This window comes from Hypanus sabinus, chromosome 4 (assembly GCF_030144855.1).
Source record: "Hypanus sabinus isolate sHypSab1 chromosome 4, sHypSab1.hap1, whole genome shotgun sequence".
NCBI lineage: Eukaryota > Metazoa > Chordata > Chondrichthyes > Myliobatiformes > Dasyatidae > Hypanus > Hypanus sabinus.
In genome coordinates this window covers 108,432,144-108,455,878 of record NC_082709.1, presented here as the reverse complement: position 1 = coordinate 108,455,878, position 23,735 = coordinate 108,432,144, and the positions used below count along the sequence as shown (strand labels likewise).

At 42.3% G+C, this 23,735-nt stretch overlaps 1 protein-coding gene across 4 annotated transcripts in view; it reads left to right on the top strand.

Moving 5' to 3' along the window:
* Positions 1–23,735, top strand: part of tsc22d1 (TSC22 domain family, member 1) — a 285,022-nt gene that overhangs the window by 147,242 nt on the left and 114,045 nt on the right. Inside the window, exon 1 of one of the 4 annotated variants that reach the window (XM_059967834.1) lies at positions 20,117–20,443. The exons of the other annotated variants lie outside the window; for them this stretch is intronic. Within the exon in view, the coding sequence (XP_059823817.1) occupies positions 20,337–20,443 (107 nt within the window). The 5' untranslated portion in view covers positions 20,117–20,336. Of the gene's footprint in view, positions 1–20,116; positions 20,444–23,735 lie in introns of those variants that run through there. 4 annotated transcript variants of the gene reach the window in all.

Sequence of the window (23,735 nt, the reverse complement as noted above, 5' to 3'; positions counted from 1 at the left end):
CTTAGCTCATGGCACTAGTTGTCTTATAAATAATACCATTTTGTAGGAAACTTACCATATCTGGTAGTAGTGTCTTGTATTATGAAATATTTATCATCAGCATTCTTTGTAGGGACTGGAATTTTGCAATGTACTCTAAATTTAGTGCTTTTGAAGAATATGTAGTTAAAACAACAGTACATTGTTAGGCTTGTTTGTTGATGTGTATGGAATTGTAACCATTGTCACTGTCACTTGTCACCTGGATGGCTTTTCTCACTAAAATCAATTCTTTTCACGTCAAAGTTCTGAGTACTTTTGAAAAAAGTTTGCATATCTGAAATTTATCGGTAAATCTTGTTAATCTTTCTGCTCAGCAGTTCAAGCTTTGAGGTGGACCATTTGGGATTTCTTATTCGGTTGCGTATAAATTTTCTGTTTAGAGAATATAAACAGTGGTGGCCTGTGCTATCATACTTGCTGTTGTGTGCTGGGGCAGCAGACACCAACAGAAACAACAAACTCATTCGTAAGGTCAGTGATGTTGTGGGGGTGGAACTGGACTCTCTGATGGTGGTGTCTGAAAAGAGGATGCTGTCCAAGTTGCGTGCCATCTTGGACAATGTCTCCCATCCACTCCATAATGTACTGGTTAAGCACAGGAGTACATTCAGCCAGAGACTCATTCCACCGAGATGTAACACTGAGCGTCATAGCAAGTCATTCCTGCCTGTGGCCAACAAACTTTACAACTCCTCCCTCGGAGTGTCAGACACCTTGAGACAATAGGCTGGTCCTGAACTTATTTCCACTTGGCATAATTTACTCATTATTTAATTATTTATTGTTTTATATTGCTATCTTTCTTCACTATTCTTGGTTGGTGCAGCTATAACGAAACCAAATTTCCCTCAGGATCAATAAAGTATGTCTGTCTGTCTATACAACTGTGGCAGTCGCCTCAGCTTTGCTCTCTAGATGGTAATAACTTGACTATCACATTATCCAAACTCTTTTTTCTCTCTCTTCTCCCCCTCCCCCCAATTACAGCACTGCATTACGATTGTCTTTGCTTTATTAAAATTGCTGCTTCTGCTTCTAAGATGGAAAAAGCAGACAAATCATCAAGCAGAAGGGTTAACTTGTTTCCCCGACACTGATGCTGCCTAAGTCGCACAGTATTTTGTATTTGTGTGGTTCTGATTTTGATCTGGTTTCCAATTTAAGATTTGCATTTGTAAGCCCCTGGTTTATGCAGCAGTAACCTTCGTAATCTGATGTAAATTCTAAGACTATATATTTGTTTTGACTTGGATGACTGTGGCTTTTTTTTTGCTATGGCTCTGGTCCCTCAGTTTTGTAATTATGCAAGCAACCTTGTCATTTCATAAAAGAAAGTTTAGTCAGAGAGGTGTAGTCTCCACGTTATTTAAAGACACAGCATGGAACAGGCTCTTCTGCCCCAACAGCTGTATCTTCAGCAACCCATCTATTTTTACCCTAGTCTAATCACAGGACAATACCAATAACCAATTAATCGACTAATCAGTATGTCTTTGGACTGTGGAAGGAAACTGGAGCACCAGGAACAAACACATGAGCAAACAGAGAGAATGTATAAACGTTCTTACAGAGGAAGCTGGGTTTGAACTCTGAACTCCAGCTCCAAGTCGTAATAGCATCACACGAACCACGATGCTACCATGGTGCCCATCTTTGGATCACCCAACTGTGCTTGTATTTTTTTCTAACTGCCAATCCATACTTGGAGTTTACTAGAATTAGAAACAACTATTTTATATACACTCTCTTCAGAGCAGTTATACTTCTATAATTTGACCAGAACGTTTGCAATTCTCAAGCTGTGTTCCAGCTTATGCTACATATTTTTCTGGTATATTCTTCCTGCTCTTACATTTTATCTTGAATAAGAAAGGAAAAGGACCCATGTGTCTTTTAGACCACAGAATCACTAGTCTTGCTAATTTTAGGTATCTGTGTGTATGTATCCCAAGATCTACATCTCCTGGTATTATAACTTTTACTGTGTATTCCCTTGCTTTATTGCATCTTCCCAAATATGACCTTGCACTTCTCCAAGTTAAATTCCATTTACCACTTCTCTCTACAGTTGACCAGTCTGTTGAAATCCTCTTTTGGTTTGAAGCATTCCTCCTGCATTGTTTGCAACCCAGACAATATTTGTATGATCTGTGTTAGTGTGTTCCACACATTAATCTTTTTTTAAAATTAGTTTTTTTATGCATTTTCTACATCGCTACAGATAGAAAAAAAAACCCAAATCAAAATGAAGAACATTAATACAGTGCAAAAATAAACATACAATAATAATATAATACAGAAGAAGATAATTGAGAAAGCACCCAAATTGAAGACATGTAAAATTAGTATCCTCCCCAAGCCCCGCAACAAAAAAAAACTCCAGACCAACCACAACACAATATAGAAAATATAAATCAGGACATTCAAACCCCCAAAACTGTAAATACACTTAAAAACAGAAGATAATAATGCCCACTACCAAAAAAAAGCTGAAAGCAAGGGACCGAAAACAAAAACCTTAGTTAAGAGGAAGGTTATGAAAGTACTCAATACATTAATCTTAAATATTTAATACAAAAAGCAAAGGATTGAATGAGTACTGAACCTCATTAGTAATTGCAACAATTGCCTTTGTTTTCTGACACTGATCTAAGGTTGGATCCGATTTGCCATTCTGTTTTGGTCATGTGCACTTTTACTTTATGAGCCTACCTTGCAGAAAAGCTTTGCAAACGCTCTGGTCAAATTATAGAGGTACAACTGCTCTGAAGAGAGTGCATATAAAACAGTTATTTCTAATTCTAGTAAGCTCCAAGTATGGATTGGCAGGTAGAGATCGTTAAGGGCACCAAATTTCTTGGTGTTCACCTGGTGGAGAATCTCACCTGGTCCCTCAACACCAGCTCCATAGCAAAGAAAGCCCAGCAGCATCTCTACTTTTTGCAAAGGCTGAGGAAAGTCGATCTCCCACCCCCCATCCTTATCACATTCTACAGAGGTTGTATTGAGAGCATCCTGAGCAGCTGTATCACTGCCTGGTTTGGAAATTGCGCCATCTTGGATTGTAAGACCCTGCAGCGGGTGGTGAGGTTAGCTGAGAAGATCATTGGGGTCTCTCTTCCATCACGGACATTTACACTACATGCTGCATCCGCAAAGGAAACAGCATCATGAAGGACCCCGTGCACCCCTCATACAATCTCTTCTCCCTCCTGCTGTCTGGGAAAAGGCTCCGAAGCATTTGGGCTCTCATGACCAGACTATGTAACAGTTTCTTCCCCCAAGCTAGCAGACTCCTCAATACCCAGAGCCTGGCCTGACACCTTGCCCTATTGTCCTGTTTATTATTTATTGTAATGCCTGCACTGTTTTTGTGCGCTTTACGCAGTCCTGTGTAGATCTGCAGTCTAGTGTAGCTTTCTCTGTGTTTTTTTTTACATAGTTCAGTCTAGTTTTTGTACTGTGTCATGTAACACCATGGTCATGAAAACGTTGTCTCATTTTTTTCTATGTACTGTACCAGCAGTTATGGTCGAAATGACAACAAGTGACTTGACTTGCTTCAAAACACTTCATGTATTCTGCACAAAGTTTTAGCAATGTATTGATGGCCTTACTTGTGACAGCTGCATTTGACCTCTTAAGAAGTGAGGCTGGGCAGGTAGTTGATATGACACTGGGAGAGTACTTTGGGACTAGTGATTGTCATTTTGTTGGTTTCAAAATAATTATGGAGAAAGATGGGACTCGAGTTGAAGATCCAAATTGGACAAGGGCTCATTTTGATGGCAACAGACTGGAATTTTCAGAAGTTGATTGGGAGGGTGTTTGCAGGTAATGAGATGTCTGGTAAGTGAGAGTCTTTTAGAAATGAGATTGTAAGAGTAGGGGCTGGCTTGTTCCTTTCAGTGTTGAAGGCAAAATGGAATGATTAGGAAACCCTGGTTGAGAGATTTGGTCTGGAAAAAGCTGTATGTCAGGTATAGACAGTTTGGGATCAAGTGAGCACCTGAAGGTATAAAAGGAATGTAGCAGTAAGGGGGCATGGAATATCCCTGAGAAAGGAGAATACTTAAATATCCTTAAATCCAGAAGGAGCTAGGCAAAGAATAGTTTCCCAGTCTTGTAATTTATGTATGGAGTCATAAATGAGCAAGGTTTTAAAAGAATACTTCTCATCCATTTTTACCAGGGAGAAGGGTTTGGTGAGTTCTGCAGATGTACAGTGATATCCTGCAATATATCAACAATACAAAGGGAAATGTTGGGTGTCTTTGGATTTCTGAAATGGATGTTATGTTTAATAAATCTGTTGGAACCTTTAGAGTCTATAAATTGTAGAGTAAACCTATTGACTCATATGCACTTTCAAAGAAACTAAGTAAGTACCATGCCAGAGAAAAGTATTACAAAACAGACTGGAAATTGAAGAGTGAGGATTAGTTAATGGGCTGAGTAGGGATAAATGGATTATGGAGGTTGTGACCAGTAGAGGATAGAAGAGATTTCTATGACGGGTCTTTCACAGCTTTTTTCCTTTGATTTATATAGGAATTTGCTAATGATTCAATGAGGTAGAGTTTGGCAGGGTGGCGTGAGGGATGTGAGCAGGTGAAGTGAAAGGGCAAGAGCAAAACAATGAGGAAATATCTGACAAAAATATGCTGAAATTTACCTCGGCAATAAATTAGAAGGCAGAGCATGTTAAATGGTACAAGATTGAAAACCTCAGGTGTCCAGAGGAACTTGGGTGTTTTTAAAAACAGATCTCTGATTTGTTGAAGTTAGTACATACTCAGCAAACAATTTAGAAAGCTGCTGGTTTAGTTCAGTCATTATTGCAAAAAGACTTGAGTACTGTGATTTCTTTCACTTTGAAAGCCCCTGAATATTTCCTCTTTCTTTCTCCCAACTAGTGTTTTGCATTTTTCTTACAATGTTGTCATTATCCTTGTGATGATAGAACATAGTAAGAACTTCATCTACATTTGTTTCCACAGTTTAGTTATCTTATTGGACTCCGTTATAGTAGTTATCCTTAGAAGTTATCTGTTCATTTCCTTAATTATCCACTTAGACTTTATATACACAATATTAAAACAAGTCCAAATCGATTTTACTTGCTGGTCGTTCATCATGACCTCGCTGCTTTCCTTATTTCCCTTTTAATTTAACTTCCACACTTTCACTGATCTTTCAGGGTCTCTCTATGAGAGCTCAATAATGCAGAAGCTTCCATTTTAAGCTTTTCTTACCAATAACGAGCCCTCAGTTGAGTCATTCAGGGATCTCTAGATTTGTCTGTCTTGTGCTTTTTCTTTATAAGACCATAAGACATAGAAGCACAATTAGGCCATTCAGCCCTTCAAGTCTGTTTCACCATTTGATCATGTCTGATTTATTTATCCTCCCAACTCATTTTCTGGCCTTTGTGCTGTAATCTTTGACCCCCTTGCTTATCAAGAACCTATCAACCTCCGCTTTAAGTATATCCAAAGGCTTGGCCTCAGCCATCTGTGGCAATGTAATTCACAGAAATTCCTACTCGTCTCCGTTCTGAGGCTGTGCCTTCTGGTCCTGGACTCTCCCATTATTGGAAATGTTCTCTCCACATCCATGCGTCTAATCTATCTACGCCTTTCAATTTCTGGTGGGCTTCAATGCAATTTCACCCCCCCTCCCTTGCGTTCTTCTAAACTCCAAGTACAGGCCCAGAGGCGATCATACTGTCCTCGTACATTAATCATTTAATTTCTCAGATCATTCTTGTGAACCTCTTCTGCCACTATGTCAGCACTACCTGCCCCTCCATCTATCTTTGAATTATCTGCAAACTTGGCCACAAATCCATCAGTCCTGTCATCCAGATCATTACCACGAAAGGTGAGAAGTAGCAGCCCCGACACTGACCCCTGTGGAACTGTTAGGCACAGTCAGCTAACCAGTAAAGGCTCCCTTTATTCCCACTCTTTGCCTCCTCCCAGTGAGCCAATCTTCTTTCTGTGTAGTCTCTTTACTGGAATGCCATGGTTCTTACCTTGTTTAGCATCTTGTCAAAGGCCTTCTGAAAATACAAGTAAACAACGTCCACTGGTGCTTGTTTGTCTATTCTGCCTGTTATTTCCTCAAAGAGTTACAATAAATTTGTTGGGCAACATTCCCTCTTAAGGAAACCATGCTGACTTCAACCTATTTTATTATGTGGCCCTAACTATCTCAAAGAATCATCCTTACTAATGGCCTTTAACATCTTGCCAGCTACTGAAGTCAGGCTAACTGGCCTATAGTGTCCTTTCTTTTGTCCCCCTCCTTCCCTCAAAGAGTGGAGTGATATTTGTGATTTTTCCAGCCCCTCTGGAACCATTCCAGAGTCCAGTAAAACTTCAACGATTACTACTAATGCCTCCACAATCTCTTCAGCTATCTCTTTCAGAACCCTGTGGTGTGGTCCATCTGATCTAGGTGACTTAACTACTTCCAGCTTCTCAAGTACTTTCTAAGAAATAACAACCACACTCACTTCTGGCCCCTGACATTCTTGAATTTCTGGCATGCTGTTGGTGTCTTCCACAGTCAGCTTGTGTTCATATGTCATCTTTTCTCTCATTGCTTGTTTTTAAAAGCTTGCCAATCCTCTAGCTTCCCACTAATTTTTGTTATATACCCTCTTTAGCTTTCATGCTGTTTTTGACTTCCCTTGTTGGCCATGGAGCCTCATCCTCCCTTTAGAATACTACTTCATCTTTGGGATGTGTCTTTCCTGTGCCTTCTGAATTACTTCCAAAAACTCCAACCATTGCTTTTCTGCCATCATCCATGCTAATGTTTCTTTCTAGTCAAATTTGGCCAACTTTCTCTCATGCCTCTGTAGTTCCCTTCACTGTAATACTGATAAATCTGATTTTAGTTTTTCCTTCTCAAACTGCAGGGTGAATTCTATCATGTTATGATCACTGCCTCCTAAGGGTTCCTAAGGGTCGTTGCTTTGCTGCTACTTATGTGTGGGAAGGGGGAGTTGGGGGGACTTTGGGATTCTAATTTTATAACTGTCTTTCATTCTTTGAGGCACTCCTCTGTTTCCCTGGATGTTTGCAAAGAAGAATTTCAGGATGTATATTGAATGCATTTCTCTGACATTAAATGTAGCTATTGAAACCTTATGATCCCTAATCAAATATTCATTTCACAACACCAAATCCAGAAAAGCCTTTTTCTGAGGAAGCTCGACCACAAGCTATTCTTTAAAAGAAATCTAATAGGCATTCTACAAATTTCTTCTCTTGGGATCCAACTCCAACCTGTTTTTCCTAATACATATTGAAATCCCCAGGACCATTGTAACATTGCTCTTTGCATTCCTTTTATATCTTCCATTGTAATTTGTACTCCATATCCTGACTATTGCATGGAGGCCTGTATACAACTCCCATCAATCTTTGAGCTGCTTATTTAATATTTGATTTTATGAACTCTGCCAATTTGCAGGTGTTTTAGATAACATTTGAGAGATTATTACTACTTTGCTTCTGCATTTTAATTTAGTTACTAATTGCTTAAATTACCTCTTGTTCTTCCCAAGTTGTGGTACTCATTTGCACCTTGATAACTGGATCTTTTACCGCTACAAATTCCTTTGCACCCAACTTATCCTTGTGGGGAGCAGCGATCTCAGACATGTATGGAGATACGTTTATCTTGAGGCCCTTGAATCATCTTTAGCATCTCTCATAAGTCTGAGACTGATTTACCCATAAGTAGCTGCTTCCAGTTTAATTTTACTGAATAATTTCTGTCAGGTATTTTCAGTAAAATTGACCTTGTCCTAATTTTGCTTGTTATATTTTTCCATAACTCTGCAATGTGATTACTACCATATATGTTCTTTATAGACTCTCCATACACCTGTCGAACTTCCTTTCATTAAGATTCAAGAGTCAAAAACTTTATTGTCATTCTAACCGCACATTAGCTCTGCAGGGCAGAATGAGACTGTTTCCCAGGAGCGGTGCAATCATAACATACCAAACGCAACACTAAATAATAAACATAACAATAAATAGTAAAACACAACAGCCACATGTCAGTTAAAATCAAGTTATAAGTGTCCAGTGCAAGTTAAGTGTCCAAAGCAGAGTCAGGTAGAGCAGCTATTTAGCAGTCTGACTGCCTGTGGGAGGAAGCTGTTTAGTAGCCTTGTGGTTTTAGTTTTGATGCTCCTGTAACATTTGCCTGATGGCAGAAGAACAAACAGTTCATGGAGAGGGTGTGAGGGGCCTTTAATGATGTACTGTGTCTTCTGGAGGCATCGACTCTGAAAGAGATCTTGGACAGAAGGTAGGGAGACCCCAATAACCTTCTCTGCTCCCCGAACCACCCTCTGCAAGGCTTTTTTGTCCGCAGCACTGCAGCTGGAATACCAGGTTGTGATGCAAAAGGTCAGCACACTCACCCACGCCTCTGTAGAATGTAATTAAGATGTTAGTGGGGAGTGATGCTTGTTTAAGTTTCCTCAGAAAGTGCAATCTCTGCTGGGCTGGTTTCACAATCCCAGTGGTGTTCCTGGACCAGGTGAGATTGTCCAAGATCTGCACCCCAAGGTATTTGATGTTTTCCATTCTCTCCACTGTGGAGCCGCTGATGCTGAGGGGTGTGTGCTCAGGCTGAGACCGTCTGAAATCGACGATCATCTCCTTGGTTTTGGTTACATTAAGCATCAAGTTGTTGTCACTGCACCAGCTCTCTAGGTGTTTGACCTCCTCCCTGTACATTGTTTCATCATTTTTGCTGATGAGTCCCACCACTGTGGTATCATTAGCAAATTTAATGATCAGGTTCTCCTTGAATCTGGCTGCACAGTTGTGTGTTAGCAGTGTAAACAGCAATGGGCTAAGCACAGCCTTGTGGGGATCCAGTGCTCAGTGTGATGGAGTCTGAGATGTTCCTGCCAACACGGACTGACTGACTAATTAATCTTAATCCAGAATTCTTCCCTACTCCTGACAAATATCAATAATCTCATTTGATGATGCTTCTAACCTATCCCTTCTCAGTTTTATTTTTTAATCAACATTCCATTACCTTTTTAATCCCATTCTCTATCTCATCTGAAAACCCTGTAACCCAATAACATTAAGCTGTCATTCCTGCTCCTCTTTAAGCCATATTTAATAAGAGAAAATCTTTGTCTGTGTTGCTTTAATTGGAGAGGTGTCTTACTTGCCTGTACCTATTAATGCCCTTGAATCATCTAACCTATTCATCAAATTGCTGATCACATCTGAAAATTAGAAAAAAGACAATTAAATTAGAATGTTCCAGTAAAGGTTAGTTTTTCAGATTCAATGATAAATTTTATGAAAAAATTCCTAATTTTAAAAAATGGAGCAATCTTACCTTTTATCATGGTATGGTAAATTTTACCAATTTTACTAGACTTACAGTTTACTGTTCTTTAAAATCTGTTGTATTTTGAAGTGACTTGTAGAACTTTACATTTGTCAACACTTGCTAGTGCTTTTTTTTCATGCATGTAAAGGCCATCAAAGTGAAATACAAAAACTTAATCTATTGTATCCAGTTACCTTTCTCAAAACTACCGAAGGCCTTTGGTTAAAAAGAGCTACACTTCGTTTCTTTTCCCAACTACATGATAATTGTTCCTTGCAATTACTGAACTGTATGCCAATTAGAGTTGGGTCTCCTAAATTGATTTATCAAAACTCATGATTTTAAATGCTGTTAAATTCCTCTTCTCTCAGCCTTTTAGAAGGAAAGTAATATTTTCTTCCCCAAATTTGTCCATTTGATGGATTTCTCTGGTAACGGTAATCACACATATCCTTTGTGTTTCACTTCATTAATTCTGTAATGTTTTTAAACTCTCCCATATTACTGTTATAAGACAGATCATAGCATTTGCTATTTTGCGTTTTAACTTTTAAGTTATCATGTAAATGGCAATGATCATTTTATTGTAAAATGTGCAGAAATACCTCAGCCAAATTGCTCATGATAAGCAATGTGAAAAAGACGAGATAATCTGTTCCAGTGATGTTAACTGAAGGGCAAATATAGAATTGTAGAAAATTTCAGCACACTGTGTTCTTGCTGGTTGGAAAAAAATACCAAACTTCCAGCACAAGGTTCATAGCTCTGTAGGTTACAGCTTTTCAAATAATGTTTAAATGATACTGATTTACCTCAACCACTCTTTCAAGCACTATTTTCTGGATTCCTACTGCTTTCAAGATCCATTCTACCTGTGGTATAAAGAAATTTTTCCCTCTGCATTTTCACCCTCTTGCCAGGTAAAGCTGGATAATACTATCTGCTTTATTTAGGGGCCCTGATAATTTTGTACCTTAATTAAGACTCATTCCAACTGTCCTTGTATGAAAATAAGCAAGCTCTGCCTATCATCAGAACTCTCTGCCTATCATCAGAACTTTTTGCAGCATTCACTATGGCATAACAAATGTTATACAGGTTTCCCCCGCTATCCAAAGGTAGAACGTTCCTGTTCATAAGCCGGAATGTCGTAAAGTGAATAAACAATTACCAATTATTTATGTGGGAAAAATTTGTGTTCCCAGACCCAAAAAATAACCTACAAGATCTTGCCAAATAACACATAAAGCCTAAAATAACAGTAGCATATAGTAAAAGCAGGAATAATATGATAAATACACAGCCTATATAAAGTAGAAATACTTTTCTGCAATCTTTGCAGCACTGTCTGGAGTAGTGAACATCTCACTATGTATAATCTCACTACATAGCGGAAGCAGTCTCTCCAGTAACCTTTAAGCTATGAAGCTGTCAAATAATACCAAGTAACACATAAAAATACACAACCTATATAAAGTAGAAATAATGTATGTACAGTGTGGTTTCACACCATAATCGGGAAGACAGTGAACACACTGATGATGGTGTGTTAGGCTGAGTCATTGGAGGTTGGAGTGTTTGGCAATTTTTTCCAAATAAGTTGCAGTTTTGTCACAGTTAAACACTTGCTTATACGAATAACCGTCTTCTGTAATTATTTTCTTCAGTTCTGCTGGGAACTTTTCGGCAGCTTCAGTATCAGCTGAAGCACTCTCTCCAGTAAACTTTAAACTATGAAGCGGCCCTCGCCTCAGAAACCGATCAAACCACCCATAACTACCTTTAAATCCCACTTCTGCAAAACTTTCATCACCATTGTCCAGTGCTTTCTGTTTCAGCTTATTAAAAAGACGCACTAATTTCTCCTTAAGTATAAGATAACGGAACGGAGCACCAGGCTTTGTACACCCATCAATCCACTCAAACAATAGACTTTCCTTTTAATCCGTTATCGGATGCTGACTATGAGAGACCACTTTGTTACGAGCAGAGCCAACAGTAACATCAGCAGCTTTCAAGATTCTTTCTCTCTGCTTATAAATAGTGTGAAGTGTCCTTTCTTCGTTCACCATGATCAAAACACTTAATTACGTCTAGTTTTACGCTGAGAGTTACACCCTTACAAGCTCTTTTAAGCTTTTCCGATACCTTAGAACTCATCTTGCTAACGGATGCACAAAGTAAATCGACATAAGGCACAGATGCTCAGAGGCACGTGTTTAAGTAATGGCGGCTAGAATGCAATTCCGGGGGAGGGGTTTGGCTGCTCGGCGCTCTGCCTTTTTTCATAATAGGGAAAACACCTTCTGTTAGTGAAAACAGGTAACTAGTGTAGGTCTTTTGTAACAGAGAGATCCTGGATTAAAAACCTGCTAGTATCTGCCAGAAAGCTTAAACTAGGGAGGAAGCTTGTCTTTCAGCAGGACAATGACCCAAAGCACACTGAGCAAAGGGCGGGTGAATACTTTTGAACTGCTGACATTTCAGTTTTTTTAAATTTTTAGTTGTTCATGCTTTATAGTTTAACCTTTTTTTGACTCTACTGTGGAGGGCGGGGATAAAGGAGTGTGTGATTCACAAATAAGAATTCTCAGCTCAATTTATCAAAATCTTTGGTTGTGATACTCAGGGGCTGAATACTTTTACAAGGCGCTCTGTAAGAAGCAGTCTGAAACTCAGTATTCTATTTAAAATGACTATGATCCCAATAAACTACTTTGGGTATCCACCTTAATTTATGCTTCACAAACTTCATGATCAATTCTTGATTTTGTACTTTGGTTCAATTTCTGCTTGCAATTGTACTTAATTGCCTTTTTATGATAGTGCCATGAAATTTGTGACTCTTAGTTTACATACCATATTCAAAATAATATATTGTAGCAGTGTGCTACACAGCGCTGAAATAACGACACGCAGTCGGTGAGCTGCGGTTGCAAAAGTGATTTATTCAAACTTTGCGGCCTCGCTTTAAAGCCTTCCTGTTCCCGCCCTCCCAGGGCTGGAATGCTGTAGGGGGCGCGTATTCAGAGTCCGTCCCGCATGTGGGCTTTTCCCCTTGCTGGTGAAGCAGACTTAGCGCCCTCTTTGGAACCGGCCTCTATGCTGGCGCGCGCCACTCTGTGAGCCGGTTCGAGTGTGCTGGGAAGTGGGTCACCACATAACCACCCCCCCCCCCAAAGAACCAGCGATATACTCCCCAATGTCCACAGTCTGTTTGGGAGGTCTGCCTCTGTGCCGCGGTGCCTGAATCTCGACCGGCTGCGCCACGTCCACATGGGCCGGTTGGAGTCGGTTCACCGTGAAAACCTCCTCTTTCCCCCCAATGTCCAGTATGAATGTGGACCTGTTGTTTCTGATCACCGTAAACTGCCCCTCATAGGGCCGCTGTAGCTGTGCCCGATATCTGCCCCGTTGTACAAAAACGAACTTACAGTTTCGCAGGTCTTTGGGTACGCAGGTTGGGCTCAGCCCATGCTGCGAAGTGGGTATGGGGAGCCAGGTTACCAAGCTTCTCGCGTAGCCTGCCCAGGACTGCTGTGGGTTCTTCCTCTTGCCCCCTTGGGGCTGGTATGAACTCCCCTGGGACGACCAGGGGTGCGCCGTACACCGATGAGGTGTGCAGATCTTCTTTGGGTGCCTTGCGGATTCCAAGCAGGACCCAGGGAAGCTCGTCCGCCCAGTTAGGCCCTTTGAGGTGGGTCATGAGAGCCGACTTCAGGTGACGGTGGAAACACTCCACCAGTCTGTTCGACTGTGGGTGGTAGGCAGTTGTGTGGTGTAGCTGTGTCCCCAAAAGGCTGACCATAGCTGACCACAGGCAGGAGGTGAACTGGGCACCTCTGTTGGAGGTAATGTGGGCTGGTACACCAAAGCGAGATACCCAGGTGGCAATCAGTGCCCGGGCGCAAGATTTGGAGGTGGTGTTGGTGAGCTGGACCGCCTCTGGCCATCTTGTGAACCGGTCCACGATAGTCAGGAAGTGCCACGCTCCTCGCTACACTGGCAGGGGGCCCACGATATCTACATGAATGTGGTCAAAACGCCGGCAGGTGGGGTGGAACTGCTGCGACAGAGCTTTGGTGTGCCGCTGCACCTTGGCTGTCTGGCAGTGCATGCACGTTCCGGCCCATTCACTGACCTGCTTGCGGAGTCTGTGCCAAACGAACCTGTTGAAGACCATCCGGAAAGTTGTCCTGATGGAGGGGTGCGCTAGTTGTGAATGGAGTTGAAAACTCGCCGCTGCCAGGCTGCTGGGACGACAGGACGGGGTTGGCCGGTGGTGACGTCACAGAGTAGGGTCCTCTCACCTGGGCCTATGGGGAGGTCCTGGAGCTGCAAACCGGAGACTGCGGTTCTGTAACTAGGGATCTCCTCGTCTGCCTGCTGCGCCTCTGCCAGTGCTTCATAGTCTACCCCCTGGGACAGGGCTAAGATGTTAGGGCTGGAGAGAGCGTCTGCTAAGACATTGTCCTTTCCCGAGATATGCCGGACATCCGTCATGTATTCGGAGATGTAGGACAGATGTCGCTGCTGGCGGGCCGACCAGGGGTCGGATACCTTCGTGAACACAAAGGTAAGCAGTTTGTGGTCTGTGAGCATGGTGAAGGGCCTACCTTCCAAGAAGTACCTGAAATGCCGGATTGCCAGGTATAGCGCCAACAGTTCCCGGTTGAAAGCACTGTATTTGAGCTCAGGTGGTCATAGGTGTTTGCTGAAAAACACCAGGGGTTGCCAGCGACCCTCAATGAGTTGTTCCAGTACCCCACCGACTGCCGTGTTAGATGCGTCCACTGTGAGGGCGGTAGGGACGTCCGTTCTGGGGTGCACTAACATCGCGGCATTTACTAAGGCTTCTTTGGTTTTAATGAAAGCGGGGGCGCACGATTCAGGTAGCGGAAGGGAGGAAGCGGTGGTAGAAATTTACCATACTCATGAATTCCTGAAGGCCTTTGATTGTGTTGGGTCGGGGGAAATGGTGGACTGCGTCTACCTTAGCGGGCAGAGGGGTTGCCCCGTCTTTAGTAATCCTGTGGCCCAGGAAGTCGATGGTGTCGAGCCCGAACTGGCATTTGGCTGGGTTGATTGTCAGGCCGTATTCACTCAGTCGGGCGTAGAGTTGACGGAGGTGGGACAGATGCTCCTGACGACTGCTGCTGACTATGAGGATGTCATCCAAATAGATGAAAGCAAAGTCTAGGTCGCGTCCCACCACGTCAATTAACCGCTGAAATGTCTGTGCGGCATTCTTCAGGCCGAACGGCATGTGGAGGAACTCGAAAAGGCCGAACGGGGTGATGAGTACCGTTCTGGGGACGTCGTCCGGATGCATCGGGATTTGATGTTATCCCCGGACGAGGTCTACCTTGGAGAAGATCCGTGCACCCTGCAGGTTTGCTGCAAAGTCCTGAATGTGCGGCACATGATAGCGGTCTGGTGTCGTAGCCTCATTCAGCCTGCGGTAGTCGCCGCATGGTCTCAAGCCCCCTGTTGCTTTGGGCACCATGTACAGGGGGGAGGCCCATGGGCTGTTGGACCGCCGTGTGATCCCCAATTCCTCCATCCGCTTGAATTCCTCCTTTGCCAGGCGGAGCTGGTCCAGGGGAAGCCGTCGAGCACGGGCATGGAGGGGTGGTCCCTGTGTCAGGATGTGGTGCTGTACTCTGTGTTTGGGCATGGCTACCGTGAACTGCGGTGCCAGAACCGATGGGTAATCTGCCAGGACTCTGGTGAAGTCGTTGTCAGACAGCGTGATGGAGTCTAAGTGTGGGGCCGGCAACTGAGCTTCACCCAGGGAGAATGTTTGAAAGGTCTCGGCGTGGACCAGTCTCTTCCCTTGCAGGTCGACCAGTAGGCTATGAGCCCGCAAAAAATCCAAGCCCAGGCTACGGCGGCCAGTGTGAAGTCCCACGTGAACTGGCTGGAGCCGAACTGTAGCCGCACCATACGTGTGTCGTAGGTCCTTACTGTGCTGTCGTTCGGGGCCCTCAGAGTGGGATCCGGTGCCATGTTGCGGGTGTTGTAACTCGTCGGAGGTAAGGCGCTGATCTCGGCTCCAGTGTCAACCAAAAAGCGGCGTCCCGAACGCTTGTCCCATACATACAGGAAGCTGTCCCGATGGCCAGTCGCCATAGCCATCAGTGGTGGCTGGCCCTGGTGGTTCCTGGGACCTTGCAGGGCAGGCTACAGCGGCGGGCTTCTGCGCCCCACTGCTGGTGGTAGAAGCACAATTGTTCGTTGGTTTCCTCACCCCTGCCTCTGGGGTTAGCGGGCTCTGCGGCTGGACCTGGTCAGGTTTGCTGCTGGGAGCGTGGCCTGGTGATCTGTGCGACTGATGCCCCACTCTCCCTGGCTTTCCACAGCAAGTCCACCCGGGCCGCCACCTTCTGGGGGTTGCTGAAATCTGGGTCGGACAGCAGCAGGCGTATGTCCTCAGGCAGCTGCTCAGGGAATGCCTGCTCAAACATGAGGTAGGGCTTGTGTCCTCCGGCCAGGGACAGCATCTCGTTCATCAAAGCCGACAGTGGCCTGTCCCCCAAACCATCCAGGTGCAGTAAGCAGGCAGCTCGCTTGCGCCGTGAGAGTCCGAAAGTCCTTATGAACAAGGTTTTGAATTCTGTGTATTTGCCGTCTGCTGGGGGCGACTGTATGAACTCCTCAACCTGCGCCGCTGTGTCCTGGTCGAGGCAGCTCACCACATAGTAGTAATGTGTGTCATCCGAAGCTTGGCAGTTTTAACGAAACTGCATGAACAGATGCGGCGTTGTTCATCTTCGGCCCAAATATCGTTTGGGCCGTTGGGGTCACCAATTGTAGCGGTGTGCTACACGCTGCGCTAAAATCACGACACGGAGTCGGTGAGCTGCAGTTGCAAAAGAGATTTATTCAAGCTTCATGGCCTCACTTTAAAGTCTTCCTGATCCCGCTCTCCCCGGGCGTATTTACAGTCCTGTCCCCCGCGCGGGCTTTTCCCCTTGCTAGTGAAGCAGACTTGGCGCCCTCTTTGGAACCGGCCTCAATGCCGGCGCGCACCACTTTGTGGGCCGGTTCGAGTGCGCTGGGAAGTGGGTCGCCACAATATATAAAAAAAAGTTCAGTTCTATCACTGAGGATCCCTCACTTCAAAGTACCAGGCTTTAAACTTGCACCATATGTGTAAACCATAGTCGTAGTTATACACCATGGTATAACCTGTTAACCCAACTTACCCATGCTGAACAATACAGCCGTCTGAGATGGAGCCCTTTAACTTTGTTTAGCCCCTACCCCTCTAAATCGGGTTCTACCTTTAGGGCACCCTCTATCATTAACCTAGGAGTCAGAGAACTCCAGGTTGGGAACCCCTAGTGTAGATGTCCTTGCTATCCATGTATCTGTTCAAGTACCTTTTAAATGTCATTGTACTTGCCTCAGCCAGTTCTGCTGGCGGTTCGTTCTATATATGTGCCTCCTTGGGGAAAAGTTCCCACTACCTATACAGAGGCTACGTTTTTCTGAACACCACTCTCCCTTCCTCTGCCAGTGCTTGCTTCATCTTTATCTTGTTTGTAGAATTTAGAAACCACACAGTATTTGTCCTGCCAGTGTCAGGTTGAACTTCTTGGGAAGTAGTACTTTTCATTCTGCTTTGTCCTATCCCAGGTGCTTTTAAGCCTTTTTCTTAAACTTAGTGGTTCAGTTTTAAGTGCAGTTTAATTTGCAGTTCAACCCCCAGCTACAAAGGTAATTCTCCTATTTTGGGACCCCAACAGGCATGTTGAGTTTTGAGATATGAACAGAATTTTTGGTGATGGTCAGCAAGTCAAGCAGCATTTGTGGAGAGAGAAAGAGCTAATGTTTCAGGTTATTGATCTTATTGTAAAAGACTAATGACCTGAATTGTTAAGTTGTTTTCTTTCTATAGGTGCTGTCTGACCTGCTTGGTTATCACCAGAGAGTTGCTTACATTTTAGATTTCCAGCATCTGCAGTATTTTAAATGGTGTATTGATGTCATTTGTTTCAAACTTTGGTATGTTCCAGTGGAATTGAGGAATTTTGTAATATTCTTGATTTAATAACTGAAAATAAGCAAATTGGTTTAATTGGTATTTTCCCAAACGCACTTTTCAATTCTTATCATGTAAGAAATTGCAGTCCATTTGTCTATGATTGAAAATAAATCTTGTACCTTTCTAAACTCTTAGCAACTGTCTTGAGATGACACTGTGATGTAGGTGAGTGATCCCTCAAGGCTCAGGGTCTGATTGTCCAGACCCCTTTGTTAGGAGGGTGCAATCATGTCTTATGCATGTCAGCTGCAAGTCCTCGCTGGTATTTCTGATGTATTACAAAGACCTTATTGTAATAGAATGTAACAAAGCTCTTCATTTTGAATCTTGTTTATATTTTGCTGTTTACTACTGGAAGCATGTTTTTATTGTATCTAGCATGAGCTGCTCAATCCAAATGTAAGATTCATTTGAAGCTTTGATAGAGATCCTCCTTTCTCTGTTTTCCTTTGTATCTTTCTTTTGGAAACAAGCAGGATTTCTGCTTGCTGCTTCCAGTTCAATTTGCAAATGACGCGACACTGATAGGCCTTATTTCCAACAGTGATGAGAATCTACAGAGAAGTCAATGCCCTGACACAGTGGTGCCAAGAAAACAACCTCTCAATCGTGTCGTAAAATTGAAGGAGTTGATCGTGGATTAGAGGAGGAACAGAGACAGGTAGCCCCTATTGACATCAATGGGACTGCAGTTGAGTGGGGAAATAATTTCACATTCCTTTGTATATACATCACCACAACAGCAGCTCTTTTACCTCAGATGGCTGAAAAGGCTTGGCATGAGTCCCCAAATTCTCAGGGGTTTCTGCAGGGACACACAGACTGGCTGTGTCACTGCCGGGTATGGGAACTGTACTACCCTCAATCGTAGGGCATTGTAGAGAATGGTGCAGCCCAGTTCATCTGTGGATGTGAGCTTTCCTCTATTCAGGACATTTACAGCAGCAGGTGTGTAAAAAGGGTCAGGAGGATTATCAGGGACTCCAGCCACCCCAACCACAAACTGTGTCAGCTGCTTCCATCTGGCAAACAGGACCACAGCATTAAGGCCAGGACCAACAGGCTTCAAGACGGCTTCTTTTACCAGGGTATCAGATTGATCAATACACATTGATCTGATTGCATATCTGACTATACATACATGTATACAAAACAAATATTCATACAATCTTGATGTTTGGGCAATTTCTTCCCTCATATCCCTACCTTATTGCTTGTACATAGCGATGGAGATGGGACATAAAGATTTTTACTCCCTCATGTTGTGAGATGGATGTAAGAAATAAAATTTTAATTGTAATGTGTGCTGCTTAGTGGGAGGTGGGGTTGGGAGAGGAAAGAAGCTTGTGGCAAGATAAACAATAAAAATTGGAGCAAGACTAGTCAAACTGATTTTGTGCTTCCAAGTTAAAGTCATGAATCATTGCTAATATTTGATGTCCTCACTGTAGATATTTTACTGATCAGTCTGTTGTAATTTATCTCTATGCAAACTCGTAGATGGATAGAATAAGCAAGAAAATCACATTGTTACTGAACTCTTGGAATGGTTCATGTGATCAAGCAGTGCCCATTGTAGGACCTTTTTACTGTTGTTGGCTGTGATTATTTATTTTGCACGGTCTCTTTCTCTCAGCCTGATATTTGGATATCAGTTGACCTGCATGGGGCATAGGTGGAGATGGTGCAGAACTTGAATTTCCTCACTCTGCTCCCCCCTATGGCTACTGTTGAGTTAAGTCAGTCTTCAGTTGACCTTTGAGGAGTACTCAATGCAAAACCTGTAGCTTCTCACATGATACAAAATTGGAAATGGATATCCTTCATACTTTCTCATGGGTTTTTGCTCATTGATGAGCTGTGCCACCAGAAAGATCTGCATTCATCTGTATGAATGAGGGGATGCTGAGTCCCTATCAATAATTGTAGCAATATATGGTGAAAGTATCAGCTCATGTAGTAGTGTGTCTTTTAAAAAACATCTCATTCTTGTTCTCAGGTTGTTCTATAGGCAATCTACCTGCTAACTCTGCAATCTCCAAGTCTAATCACAGAATGAGCACCCAGTTTTCACTCCATTCTCGTTGGCTGTCATGCCTTCAGCTGCCTGAACCTGACTTTCTGGAATTTTTTTTTGTCTCACTACCTCTCCCCTTTTGAGATGCTTCTCAAAACCTTGCTTGGCCAAATGTTTTGTCCTTTATCCTGCTATTTCCCTGTCCATTTTATTTTATAACACTTGTGTGGGCATTTTTATTATATTAAAGGTGTTCTACATATGCAAGTAGTTGCACATACCCTTGAGGTTAAAAATCAGGGCCATGGATGGGCCTGCATATGAAAAGTAATCGCTTTTCAATTAGCAGGAAGTGCTGTCTTCTGTTAATTGTTAAGTATTGCAACAAAAATATACCAGAGTTTTACTTTATAAATTGAACAAGATTCCAAATACACTTAATGCTCATTAAAAGCACTTTTAGTTACAGGAGTTATTATGTTGGTTTGTAGGTCTGTGCTTACTGAGTTGTATAATTGCTCATACTAAAGATTTTAATCTCTGACGGTTTATATAACTGTGTCAGGTGATCAAAATCCAGTGATGTCATTACCTGACTTGTTTTTTTTCCGCACTTACCAGGACCAGCTGGGAGGTGCAGAACAATCTTGTGTGTAAGAAGTAAATAGGCTTAGCCATACACTGAAACTCCGCAGACATTACAGAATATGTGTGTTTAAGATTATGGCCTGCATGTGTTTTCTGATCTTACTGTGAACTGCTTAGTGTTTCTTGGAGAATGCTGGATTGTATCTCTGAAATAGATTCATTGGAGTTATTGATTACTTTTTTCTTTGGATCATGCAACGCAAAACTATATCAATGAAAAATACAGTTCTCCGTGCTCGAGGCCGAGACAGAATGACCATCAAAGTGCTGTTTTGGGAGCTGGAGCAACATTTAAAGAGGTATTTCTGGAACAGTTCTATGAAATTACAAAATAGATTTTGTTTAAAAACATTTTTACCAATCTTTGGGCAATTCCATTTTGACGAAGCAATGCCAAATTCGCACGTGGATTTCATATTGTACATGTTGATTTGGAGTAGTTTACTGCCTGTGTCAGTAATTTGCTTTTAATCTATTTTTGACATATTCGAAATTGTATATCTGTTAACCAGAGTAGGTTAATTAATATCAATGTTTGCATTTGTCACGTCTTTTGGTAACTTTCTGGAGAAACAAATGCAGGGTGTTTTTCTCGATGGTGCTCACAATGCCCTTTGTCACAATTTGCTTGTCAACTCTGTTCTAGGCAATTCAGACACTATTTGACTGCAATAAAATGGGTAAACTGGAATTCCTTGTTTTAAACCTCATTGCTGGTAGTGCTTTCCAGCGGAAAAAAATTTCAACACACTTAACGTTTGAGCTGCTTACAAAATTTTAAATAGATAACCACCAGTTTCAGTGGCTTTCTGTGCAGCACATTTACATGCACTTGTACTGTTAAACTGCTTGGTTTTCATTGTGCATTCAGATTATATACCCCTGTGGCCTGCATGCATTCAGGTTGTACAATGGATAGTATTTGTACAAAGTGTTAGATATTTTGGTCAGAAGTTACTCCCCTAACATATGGGCAATTAGGTTTGATGTGTAACAACACAGCTTCTCAAAAGAAATACATTTTGAAAATATGACAAAAATCATTGAAACCATCTGCACGTTGATATGAGTATTATGTTGACCAGATCCTATAGTGATTAATTTTCACTCACTGTTTTGTTGAATACCTGAGCACAAAGTTTTCACCCTTGCGCAAGGCTATACATACATGTGCAGATTAGTCTGTTTTCTTTGTTGTTTTTAAAGGATTTTTTGGCCTGATGATGAACATTCCTTAAGGGCTTTGGATTTTTATTGTACAGTTCCAGCTTTACAAGTCTATCCACCCTGTTGGTTAGCATTGTACCTGAATCAGTCTTGTCTTTGTGTGCTTCGTACATTAAATATTCTTACAGAGTCCAAAGGTAAATGGTGACTACAGTTACTGAAATACCTGCTAGAGCAGGAATGAGTTTTTTTTACAAACTTTCCTCAGTATCAAATTCTTCACAAAGGCTGTTTCAACAATGGCCAATACCAAGTTCATTTATGTTGCATGTTTCAAATAACAGGAGTCTTGAGGCACTTGTGAGGTAAACAGTAGAAAATAGCAGTGAAGCTAGACACACGTTTTTTTTTGAGGCATTTCTCTCAGTGAATTGTTTTTTTGTGTGGCAGTGTTGACTCTCCCCTTAGAAATACTTAATGGGCCGTACTTTAACAAAGGTTTATAGCACAGAATTCCACAATGTAATCATCCTTGACGCAGTTTATTTTTTCCATGACCCAGCCTTGTTTGGCTATTATGTTCTGGAGAATTTGTGCAACAGCATTTTCTAACTCTTGATACAGATAAAATACCCAAAGAGGTATGCAAATGTATTGTAGAAGTTCAACAAAGCCACATCATTTTAGAATGTGTCAGTTGACATAAAGCCAAGATTCTGTTGTGCTCTTATTTCCCCTTTTCTGATGTATAATAATTTGTAAATTAAGATGATTTTGATCTGGGATATTGACAATAGGCAGTGAGAGTAATTTGATATGTTTATGGAATAGGATATCAGTTTGAGTTTCTCAGTCAAAGAAAACTTCAGAAATATTGTGCATTAAGATCAAAGTTCAAAGTATTGAAGTACATAGATGTCATCATATACAACCCAGATATTCATTTTCTTGCTGGCATACTCAATAAATTCATAATAGAATAATAACCAGAATAGAATCAATGAAAGACCACACTTACTTGGGCGTTCAACCAGTGTGCAAAAGACAGTAAACAAAATACAAAACCAAATAGTGAATAAGCAATAAATATTGAGAACATGAGGTGCAGAGTCCTTGAATAGGCTGTGGGAACATTTTAGTGATGGGGCAAGTGAAATTGAGTGAATTTATCCCCTCTGGTTCAGGAGACTGCTGGCTGAGGGGTAATAACTGCTCCTGACCTGACGGTGTGAGTCCTGAGGCTTCTGTACCACCACCTTGATAGCAGCAGCAAGAAGAGAGCATGTCCTGGGTACTGGTGGTGGGGGGTGACCCCTGATGATGGATGCTACTCTCGTGCAACAGTGTATTGTGTAGATGTGCTCAATGGTGTGGAGGGCTTTACACTTGATGACTGGGTTGTATCCATTAATTTTTGTAGGATTTTCCTTTTAAGGACATTGATGTTTCCGTGCCAGGTTGTGATATAGCCAGCAATATACTTCTCCACACAACTATAGAAGTTTGTCAAAATTTAAGATGTCATGGCAAATCTTCACAAACTTCCAAGAAAGTACAGGTGCTGCTGTGCTTCCATTATAATTGTACTTGTTTGTTGGACCTAGGACAGATTCTCCAAAATAATAATACTGAGGAATTTAAAGTTGTTAACCTTTCCACCTCTCCTCTGATGAGGATTGGCTCATCTGGTTTCCTCCTTCTGAAGTCAATAATCAGCTCCTTGGTCTTGCTGACACTGAGTGAGAGATTGTTGTTATGGTACCACTCACCTAGATTTTCAATCTCCCCCCTGTATGCTGATTCATCACCACCTTTGATACGGCTTCTGGCGGTGGTGTTGTCAGCAAACTTGAATATGGCAATGGAGCTGTTCTTAGCCACTCAGTCATAAGTATAAAGAGAGCAGGGGCTAAGCACGTAAACTTGTGGTGCACCTGCACGGTTGGTGATCCTGAAGGAGAAAGTGTCAATCCAAACTGACTGGGGTCTACAACTGAGGAAAATGAGAATCCAGTTGCACAAGGTGGTATTGAGGCCAAGGGCTTGAAGCTTATTTTAGTTTTGAGGGGATGATGGCATTTAATGTCAAACCAGTTGATAAAGAGCACCCTTTGCTGTCCAGATGTTCCGGTGAGATGGCATCTGCTATGGACCTGTTGCTCCAGTAGGCAAATTGGAGTAGATCCAAGTCGCCTCTCAGGCAGGAGTGATATGTTTCGTGACCAACCTCTGAAAAGACACTTCATTGGTGTGGATATAAATACTACTGGACAGTAGTCTCTGAGGCAGGTTACTTCTTAGGCATTGGTATAATTGAAGCCTGCTTCATCCAGGTCTTCTGTTTGGGAAAGCTATTAACCTATTGATTTTTGTCGGTACACAGTCATATACATCTGTTTTAATAAAATCCGTGACAACCATGGT